General features: G+C 42.3%; 1 protein-coding gene across 1 annotated transcript; it reads right to left on the bottom strand.

The window, feature by feature from the left end:
• Positions 1-601: 601 nt before the first annotated feature.
• On the bottom strand, positions 602-10,476 carry LOC135697063 (uncharacterized). Its single transcript, XM_065216646.1, has 3 exons — positions 10,346-10,476; positions 9,265-9,692; positions 602-882 (listed from the first exon to the last, which is right to left on the bottom strand). Exons 1-3 carry the CDS (start codon positions 10,474-10,476, stop codon positions 602-604), a joined length of 840 nt encoding a protein of 279 aa, XP_065072718.1.
• Positions 10,477-10,868: the final 392 nt, after the last annotated feature.

Below are 10,868 nucleotides of genomic sequence, written 5' to 3'. Positions count from 1 at the left end.
AGTAACCCCAAACTGTGTTTATCGTCGAGCACTGTACAGCAGGTCAAGTCTCAACGTAAGTCGCAGTATTATGTAGAGTAAGACAAGTAAGTAAGTAAAGGACAAACCCGGCGTTTATCACGTACTCTATCTCAGGTGCATTAAATCAACCGATAATCAGCATTGAATCAAATTCAGATTTAGAGTGATCCAAATAATACAACACAATGGTATCAAAATAATTGTTCCTCAACTTCTTCTTGAATCCTCAACGTTTGACCTCGATTTATTCGCTGGTCGGTAGCAAATTGACCAAGTTTCTGCACCTTAAATTGTGCAATTTACGTTTAATCCCCGAAAGCCCCCCCTCTTCCAAGAACCAGGTGAACCGGGTGTGGGAACGACCGAATCCAAGAACGGTTCGTCTGCATCGCACATGACGAAATCCTAAATTACACGCTCCGTACGTACAAATTTGGTCTACCGCACATCTCAACAACGCACACGGTCGTCCTGGGTAGGAGGAGGTAGCTATACTGACTGACTGCCTCGTAGAACCTTATCTCGATTATCCCCGACCAAACAAATAAAATTACTCCTGGTGTTGTTTTGAAATAGACAGTCAAGTGATGGCAGTGATCACAATGCACTGCAACCAGCGGGTTTTGTGCCAGGGCAGGAAAACGTTGGGGTAGATGGGGGAGGGAGCGTTCAAGTCCTTGCGGTTGCTGTTGGCGCGGAAGGTAAGGACTCTCTTCTTCGCTGCAGACAATCGGTTTTCCACGCAGTCACACTCGCAGCCAGTGCCCGTCATCATCTCGTTGTGTTTCGCAGGTTCAATTTTGCTTAAATGTTTCAATCCACGTTCGGGTAGTTTGCTCTCTTTGGTGCACTTTGCTGCTTCTGTTTTTCGGAGTGGGATACTTTTGCTCGTGAGGACCGGGATAAGAGAACGAGGGGTGTATGATAGAGCGATAAATATGCAAAAACATCATTTGATCAGCACAGTTTTGCAATTTTCAGCATTTCTTAAGGACAGAAACAATTTTTCAACAATTGAATGCAGTGAATCAATTACCAACCAATTCGTCCAGCATTTGCAAACAATCTATCAACCCCCCGGGGCAGCGCAGTGATGAAAAGAAACAATCCCACACTTCACCCGCCGAGCACCAGGAATCGTTTAACTCACTTTCATTTGTGAGTTGTTGGTGGTGAACGAACACACTGCTCCGGCTGCTGCTGTTCCAAAGTGCGGAATGTGTTTACTTTCGATTATTGTTTCGTACACCAACCACCCCGTCGGTAAAGCCAGCCACAGTTGGCGGCTTAGTCTGGTCGCTCGGTCAGATTGGATGTTCGGCCCAATTACACCCCAAGTTTTCCAGCCAACACTCTGTATATACGAAAGCCATCAACTCAACCCAAGCGTGGACTGACGAACGGACGGACGGTAATCTGCATGCGATGTTCTGGAACTAGTCTCTCCGGAGCTAAACAACACCGTGTTGGGCATCCCTGCCACCGCCAGTCGCCACCCGCAGCCAGGAGCGCTTGCCATTGCTGTTATTGTTGCATGCATCAGCTCGAAGTCAAAGCCACAGCGAGGAGAGTCCTTTTGTAGATATGCAAAAAGAGTAATTTGGCTGAAGACCGTGATGTTTGTGCCGTGTGTTGCCGAGTTGAGATTATCTGCTGTCTGCTAAGCGGGTCTGATTCGAACTCAAGGTAGGTAACGTTGGGAAGGGGCCCCGTTTTGCAATCCACCCGAGACCCCGGGTACCGAGAGCGATAATAGCTTTTAAATTATTTTGTACGTAAAAAATAAGAAAATAATGCTGCACTGATGGATGAAATTATTTCTCGCTCGTTGTTGTAGATTTTTCTGCCCATTCCACCTCGTTCGATTCGTCGGCATCGCTCTCGAACTCGTCGAAATCCTAAACGAAAATATTTAAATGCAAATGGTTTAAAATGTATCTACACGAGAATTAGATGTTATTATGCTGTCATGTCATAGCGGATGATTATTTTCCCTTTCTGTTCTGTCTCCCGGAGTATCGCGATGAGAGAAGGGCAGCCCTCTGTGCCTCTGTGGTTGATGTACTCGGCGTACAAATGACGAGGTAAGCGGCAGTATCAGCCATCAAGTAGGTATCTGATGATTTAGTTCTGGGAGATTGGTACCGTACTTGGTACGTCGTCGTCACGTGCAAAAATCACGAACGGTGACCGTGAGCTGGATATGGCATCCCTCTGCTGGTGGGTTGATTATAGAACACGAGCCTGGTTCTAGATCTGGGCGAATGACGTGCACCTTGACTGTACCGGAGTAATGACACTGGGTGATTTTAGTCGGATTGGCGGGAGCATTGTATTTACTTTTCGATGATGTATGGTTTAGATTGTTTGGCTTATGGAGGTTTGATCAGGAAGCTACGATGTGTTGCACATTTGATCAAACGTTCCTTATGATGAACTTGAGCTTGATTTTTTATCTTTTCCTTTTTTCATAAGTCTCAACTGTAACTTGGATACCTTTTATACAAGTGAGCAGTGCTGCAAAATATCAATATCAATACCTACAAAATGCTGATTTTCACCAGCCACCTGATGTCAGTATCAGTTTACACAGTTAAAATATCAATATCATTCGCCTCAATGTCAGTGCGTAAATGATATTGACATCGTGAAGGGAACAATGATATTCAAAGTTCTGCCGCAAATGTTTCTTATATACGCCAGCTAATCGAGGAACGATCTTTAGAAAACTCATTAGTATTATTGAAACAATGCAACGGTTATACAAATGATCTCTCCATGAAACAGGCTATTCAAGGAGTTCCAGATCAACTTCGACCTATCTCAATTCCCTGTATGTTTGCTGAAAAGTACCAACAAGTCAATTGCAATAGAAGATTTTTCACTGATGGATCACGCATTGATGGATCCACTACACAGTGGTCCAGGAGGGTTTTTACAGGTAAACACTAAAAAAATGCATAAAGATGCAGTGTAATCAAGTTGGTGTCTTCAGACAAGGTTAAACTTGAAAAAGGCGCATACGATGAAGGGGTCGTCCAAAATTTAAATACCATAGGACAAAAAATAAAATTTCTAACTTTTTTTCTATGCGGTTTAGAAAAATAAAATGTTCCACAAAGTTGTAGATCTTATCATTTCATTTAATGGTTTAAATCGTCGTTTTCATTGAGATATGAAGTATTTATTAAGGGAAAGGTCCCTTCAAATCGTTTTTTCAACCATAATTTTTTATTTGAGTTTTTCATAGCATACTATGTTTAAAAGAGTTTTTTTTATTTACCAAAACAAGAAACTTTCTAGAATACTTCAACACGCTACCTCACAAATGCAACATGTTAAGAGCGTTTATGTGTTCAAAACATGCGATATTACTTGATACTTGATGGGCTACGAATCGCCAGGTTGATTCAACGCCGAACGAAGTACTCTTCTCCATTGGACTCGGTCCTGAGCCAATCGCTTCCAGTCGCCATGAACGTTTAGCGACCTGATGTCCTCCTCAACTGCAAATAGCCAACGTGTCCGAGGTCTACCCCGGAGTCGACGACCTCTACCGGGTTCTCTGCTGAATATAATATTTGCTTGTCGTTCTTCCGGCATCCGCACTACATGCCCAGCCCACCGTAGACTGCCGTGTTTTATAAGCTTCACTATATCCGTACCGTTATACACTTGGTACAACTCGTGATTCATGCGACGCCGCCAGATGCCATTCTCCTGTTTACCGCCGAGTATTGTTCGCAGCACCTTACGCTCGAAGACACCAAATGCTCTCCGGTCAGACTCTTTTAACGTCCACGATTCGTGGCCGTAGAGGGCTACCGGAAGTATCAGCGTCTTATACAGAGCGAATTTCGTTTTCGTTTGCAGGCTACGGGACTTCAGCTGGCTACGTAATCCGTAAAAGGCCCTGTTTGCAGCTGCAATACGTCTCTTCACCTCGCGGGTAACATCATTATCGCATGTCACTAGTGTTCCAAGATACACAAATTCTTCCACTACCTCAAATTGTTCACCATCTAACAACACTACACTACCAACACCACTATTGCTCCCACGCTGTCTACCGGCTACCATGTACTTCGTTTTGGTAGAACTTATCGTGAGCCCAATCCTCGCCGTCTCCCTCTTAAAAGGCACAAACGCCTCTTCCACTGCTCTACGGTCAATTCCGATGATATCGATGTCGTCCGCAAAGGCAAGGAGCATGTACGATCGTGTGATGATGGTACCGTTCCTCTGCACACCAGCTCTCCTAATCGCTCCTTCAAGAGCAATGTTGAACTGTAAGTTTGAAAGTGCATCACCCTGCTTCAATCCATCTAAGGTCACGAACGAGGTCGAAATCTCATCTGCAACCCTTACACTTGATTTCGATCCATCTAGCGTTGCGCGAATCAGTCTAATTAGTTTCGCCGGAAAACCATGTTCTAGCATAATCTGCCAAAGCTCATTTCTCTTCACTGAATCGTATGCTGCTTTGAAATCAATAAACAGATGGTGAGTCTGCAAGTTGTACTCCCGGAATTTATCAAGGATTTGACGCAGGGTAAACATTTGATCCGTCGTTGATCGGCCCTCACGAAAACCAGCCTGGTATTCACCGACGTCAAGCGGTCTCAATCTGTTAAACAGAACGCGTGACAGTATTTTGTACGCCGAATTCAGAAGAGTTATTCCTCGATAATTGGCGCACTCGAGTCTGTGCCCTTTTTTGAATAATGGGCAAATGAGGCCATCCAACCAGCTAGCAGGCAGTTCTTCGTCCTCCCATATCTTCGTTAGAATACGGTGGATTGCTTGATGCAGCTGCTCACTTCCGTGTTTGAAAAGTTCGGCCGGGAGCTCGTCCTTCCCAGCAGCCTTATTGTTTTTCAGCTCACGTATTGCCTTTTTAACCTCGTCTAGCGTTGGAGGCTCCACAGCTTGATCGTCGTCTGCGATGTTTACTCTGTTCCTCGATACTCCCTCACTCTCTCCATTCAACAATGTCTCAAAATGTTCTTTCCACCTGGCAGCCACCATTGTTTTATCTGTCAGCAAATTCCCCTCAAGGTCATTGCACATGGCGGGAGATGGCGCTGTTTTACTCCGCACACCATTGACAGTCGCGTAGAACCTTCGCATATCGTTCTGTTCCATACTTTCCAACACCTTCTACTGACAAGCGATGGATATTGAAACGCATCGATCTCCGGTTCGTTGAATTCGTAACGGTCGATAGACGCGCCCGAATTTTGCAGACAACAAGATAATGATCTGAGTCAATGTTAGGCCCCCTAAAAGTCCTTACATCAATGACATCTGAGAAGTGCCGGCCATCCACCAACATGTGATCGATCTGGGTGCAAGTTTCGCCATTTGGGTGTCTCCAGGTGTGCTTTCGGATATTCTTGCGTGCAAAGTAGGTGCTACTGATGGCCATACCTCTAGCAGCGGCGAAGTTTATCAGTTTCAGTCCGTTATCATTGGTTACTGTATGTAGGCTCTCTGTACCAATGATTGGACGAAAGAAATCTTCCCTCCCGACCTGCGCATTTTCATCTCCGATTACAATCTTCACGTCGTGTTTTGGGCACTCATCATAAGTTTTATCGAGACTGTCATAAAACGCGTCCTTCACGTCATCGGATTTATCGTTGGTTGGCGCATAGATGTTGATCAGGCTGTAGTTGAAGAATTTGCCCCGAATCCTTAATACACAGATGCGGTCGCTTACCGGTCTCCACCGCATAACACGCTTCATCTGCTTCCCGATCACTATGAACCCTACTCCATGTTCTGCCCTATCGCCACCGCTGTGATAGATATGATACTTGAAGGAAGTGTTGGCGATGGGATCCACCGCCCGGAATTCACGTTCTCCGGATCTAGGCCACCGTACTTCCTGAATAGCAGCTACGCTCACATTCACTTTTTGCAGTTCACGAGCCAAAAGGCCCGCTCGTCCAGGTTCATTTAAGGTTCTGACATTCCAAGTACCGAGTTTCCATTCATTGTCCTTATTTCGTTGCCGGGTCGGTTGCCGAAAATTCCGTTCGTTGTTTTCTCTTTCTTCGTTTTTCTGAGTAATGTTGGGGGTTTCAGTATGCTACCTTACCGGGGTCGCGATACCTACATCATGTTGGTGGGGCTGCCACCTTAGGTGTAGCTGACGTGATACAGCATTTCTTATTCAGCCGCTCGCTCCGAGACAGACGCTGTTTGAGCCGCACCTCCATGGTGAACAGACGCTCGAGGGTCGCACCTCCTCACTTTGCTATCACCACGATCCGGATCCATGTTTTTATCGTGGTGACATTGCCCAGGCTACGCTACCAGCATCTTTTGCTGGCGGTCTTTGTCATCGGCTGACCCGTGGAAGCGTGAGGTAGGTACTTGTGAGGACCAGAGCTGTTGGGACAACACTCCTTCCAGTTTGTCGACTCACCATTTGTAGCCCACATGCGATATTACGGTGGCTAATTTGCAAATTGGGGCAACCAGTTTTTTAAACTAATGACGTGATCGTGATCGTGATCGCCACATCTTGCTGGACCTTATTAATGAATCATTGCAAACTGGACATGTGCCACAAATTTGGAAGGAATCCTTAGTGGTCCCTATTCAAAAAATTGCTGGAACGCTTAAAGCCGAAGAGTTTCGTCCCATCAACATGTTGCACACATTAGAGAAAATTTTAGAACTAGTTGTAAAAGGCCAGCTGTTGGAGTATTTAAATAGTAATAGTTTGTTGATACCAGAACAATCGGGATATTGGGAAGGTCATTCTTGTGAAACTGCATTGAATTTGGTGTTAGCAAAAGGGAAAGACAACTTGGAGCGTAAAGATACGATTGTTGCTGTTTTTTAGGATCTGAAACGCGCTTTTGAAACAATTTCTAGGCCCTTATTGTTGAGATGAATCAAGCGCTTTGGAATTACGAGTACTGCATATAAATGGTTTGAAAGCTATTTGAATGATAGAACTCAACGGACTGTTTTTAATGATTCTGTTTTCAGTCCCGTGGGGAATAACCTTGGAGTGCCCCAGGGAAGTGTATTAGAGCCCCTGTTATCTATTATGTATATTAATGACTTGCGACGTGTTTTATGATTTTGCGACATTAATCTTTTTGCAGATGATACTGTGTTATTCATTGCAGCTAAGGATTTAGATGATGCCGTTTTACACTTGAATGAAGATTTGCGTTCTCTAAGTAAATGGTTGAAGTATAATTAACTGCTTATTAATTTTATAAATTGAATACAAGTAAAACTAAATTTATGGTAATTTCGCGGAATCGAGTAAATGAGAACGTCTCTGTTGTAATTGATGATGAGACTATTGATCGCGTTCGGGATATTAAATATCTTGGCGGGATTATTGATGACACACTTAAGTTCAACTCTCACATTGACAATATCATCAAGAAAATTGCCAAGAAGTATGGAATTCTATGTCGACTGTAAAACGATTTGACTATTGCCAGTAAAATACAGCTATACAAATCAATCATCTCTCCTCATCTTGATTTTTGCCCTTTCATTTTATTTCTGTCTAATGCAACACAAATATCGTGATTATAGCGCTTGCAGAATAAAATAATGCGTTTAATTTTGAGATGTAATAGATTCACTTCCTCAACTTTGATGCTAGACGCCTTACAATGGTTGTCGGTGAAGCAAAGAATTGTATATTTGACTATGGTGGCCATTTTTAAAGTAGTTAACGGTTTGCTGCCTCGATATTTGTGTGATCGAATTGAAAGAGGAAGTGACTTTCATAAAAATAATACTAGAAACGCGGTTGAAATAAGAACACCACGTTTTTTGACTTGTGCTTCACAAAATTCATTATATTATAAAGGAATAAATGTTTTCAAACGTTCAGCAACACTTACAAAATTTAAAAGACACTGTATTTCACACGTTAAAACTGTCTTTTGAACAGTTATCCAGTGTTTTTTCTTATGAATTGACAAATTATGTATCTTGACAAAGTTATCTCTAACGGATTATTTTATATGGATAGCTGTCATAACGACTTTTTAATAATTATTGTAGCACTGCACAAACTATTTCTGTTCACCACGAGGGTGATGATGGATTTTTAATATTTGATTTTATAGTAGATTAATTAAAAAAAAGGTAGTCTACAAAGGTTTGAGCCTTGCGCGCGTATTACGGATATAGAGGACTAGCTCGCACCACACAGATATTCGACATACATATATACATGTCCTTTGCTTGGGATTCGAACCATGTACCTTCCGATCACCAGCCTTGTCTTGCCATCAGCTCCTTCAAGGTCCGGTGGGAATCATTAAATAATTCATCGTTGATTTGCATAAGCTTGAAACTAATTCTACCTCTTCACCTCTCCAATTTCCAAGGAAAGGATGCTGGGTTATTTATTAAACTAAATCAATGAATTCGTTGTCGTGAGTGATGATGAATTGATCATCTCTCTTTACCAAACTCCCCCGTTGGAGAGGGATCAGATAAACAACTTGAGTGCGGTAAAAATCGATAGAACTGTTCCAAACACATCGTCGATACATGAGCGAGTCGGCGATCTTCTCTTTTTGTCAGTGGGGGAATACCCCTCACCATCCCTCTCCAACGGGGAGTTTGGTAAAGAGAGATGATCAAACCGATTTGTACCTTCCTAATAAGTTGTCCTTGCTCGCTTTCTACTCTCTATATACAATTTTCACGCTGCCGTACTCTAACGGAACTATCAACACTTTTTTTTTATTTCTTTATTAAAGAGACTTTCAGCCGTAGGCTGGTTCGTCTCTGAAAAATAATATATGAAAATACAGTTAATTCAAATAATATTTTTTTCACTTTCTTCCTAGCTGCTTATTTTTGCTCCTCGTCTTGACTGGTGAGTCCGGAACTGACAATTCGTCTTCTTTATCTTCCATCGAATTTTCATTTCCTGCTGATTCATTATTCTGGCAACCCTGGTTCATAACATATCGTTTCGCATTGTTGTGTTTTTGTTTCGTTGACAGCCTTCGTTTGTTGGTGACGGTTAGAAATTCATCCGATTCACTATCCGTTGATTCTTGTGCGCTATTGTTTCCATCGGAGTGTTGGAGCTGGGTGTTTTTGCTGGTTTCACCTATTGTAGATTGGGTTTGATTGGTATCCAGTAATGTTTGTTCGCTGTTTTCATCGTTTGTGACCTTTTCTGCGTCTGTAGGGTCATTGCGGTCATTGACAGTAATGAGTGATGTAGAGCTATTGCACTTTTGTCGGGGATGAGCCTTTTGTCCACAGAACATGCAGGTTTTGCTTGATTGCGATATGTAATCAATGTTGTCTCACCGTCGATCATCAGATAGGAAGGGATGAGTTGTTTGATCTTCATCCGTACTACACGTACTCCATTGTGGATGCCGGAACAATAATTCTTCCACATTTCTCTGCTGATGGAAAGAATAGTACCGTATGGTCGCATACTTTCTATAATCACCGTGCTAGGTGTTTTCGGAGGGAGATCATGGATTCTCACGTTAACGGTTTCGTCTTCCACGAACACTGGAATTTTGTAAGCTTTTTTCTCACACTGCATAGTATGTTTTAGATGGTGTGATGCAAAGTAGCGCTTCTCTGTTGCTGCATCTATCATCTCGACGTGGACACAGTTTCTAACATTGTGAAACTGTAAAACATCCCTATCATCACTTCTGATGTTTGGAGTTCTTTCTTTTCTTTGTTTTTTTTACAACGACATTAGTAAGCTCCTTTTTGAATGTTATATTAACACATTACATTAGTATTTCTCGGCTTACATATTAACACATTATTTCTTAGCCTGACACCACTTTACGACATGTACTTCAGTAAGTACACTTAACTCACTGATTACTAAAACTGAACTTCCCTTTAGCAAAAATGAATTGAACTATTTATATTTTTAAACTCTACACATAATTATTAACTCTACAAGATATCTAGATCAGTGTGGTATATAAGGTCAACCAATCAGTGCGAAGCACATAGGTTGAGCCATCTGCTAAATCTGCATAATGTCTAGGGCAAAGTCCCATCATAACAAGGTCAGTGGAAAGGGAAAAGAATTGCTGTGTGGGCATGTCCCACTTATAGTTTAATACTCTGTGAAAAGAATTGGGTCAAGCAGTTGCGAAGTGACATTGCGCAATGCTTGTAATCTGATATCTGTGTTTTGATGATGTTGCGTTAAGCGCCTGGGTAAAAGTGTCGAATTGCAATGTTGTGCCACTTGAAGAGTGCAACGCACTTGAAGTGTAAATAATTATTTGGGGTTAAACGGCCTCTTCTGATAATTTGTAATTCCTATTACAACTGGATGTTTAAGGCGTCCGCTATGTCCAGTTTCAACTCACCGTACATGAATTTCTGTACGGCAGATGCATCTGGTCGCTTCGGCAGCACACTAAAGTCTACTACCAAGGTGTTCTCCCGTTTAGCACCCATATGATGAAAAAAAACTCATTAGCTTGTAACCTGATAACGAGATGGATAAAAGAAACACGTCTTTCACGCACAGGGCTTAGCTGTCAACTGACTATCAACACTATACTTTCATCTCCTCATCTATCGTATAAAAATTACCACTTTAGTCTGTTATTTGAAATTAGCATCTTCAACTAAGTAAATCGTTGACTTCACGCAGAAGCAATGCAAAAACATATAATTTGTAAGAAAGTTTGAACATAATGAGTGGTTAGCACATAGGTAAGAGAAGTGTGTCGCTAAACCGCTAAACCGTAAAACAAAAACATATAGTTAAAAAAGGGTTGAGCTTGGGATTGAACTCACGACCTTCTACTTGAAAAGCAGAAACGGTAACCACTATTCTACTGATT

The sequence above is a fragment of the Ochlerotatus camptorhynchus genome, unplaced genomic scaffold (assembly GCF_037179485.1).
Source record: "Ochlerotatus camptorhynchus isolate MF236.1 unplaced genomic scaffold, CSIRO-AGI_Acam_v1.1 ptg000066l, whole genome shotgun sequence".
NCBI lineage: Eukaryota > Metazoa > Arthropoda > Insecta > Diptera > Culicidae > Ochlerotatus > Ochlerotatus camptorhynchus.
Note: the sequence above shows the minus strand (reverse complement) of the source record. Positions and strands in the feature narration are given on the sequence as shown.

Excerpts from the sequence above, each read along its gene's own strand:
- LOC135697063 (XM_065216646.1), bottom strand. The coding sequence starts at position 10,476 with ATGGGTGCTAAACGGGAGAACACCTTGGTAGTAGACTTTAGTGTGCTG. Across the intron at positions 9,693-10,345 it reads GCGGACGCCTTAAACATCCA|GGATGTTTTACAGTTTCACA; the intron begins GTTGTAATAGGA and ends AAGTGATGATAG. Across the intron at positions 883-9,264 it reads AAGGCTCATCCCCGACAAAA|AAGCAGCAAAGTGCACCAAA; the intron begins GTGCAATAGCTC and ends TCCGAAAAACAG.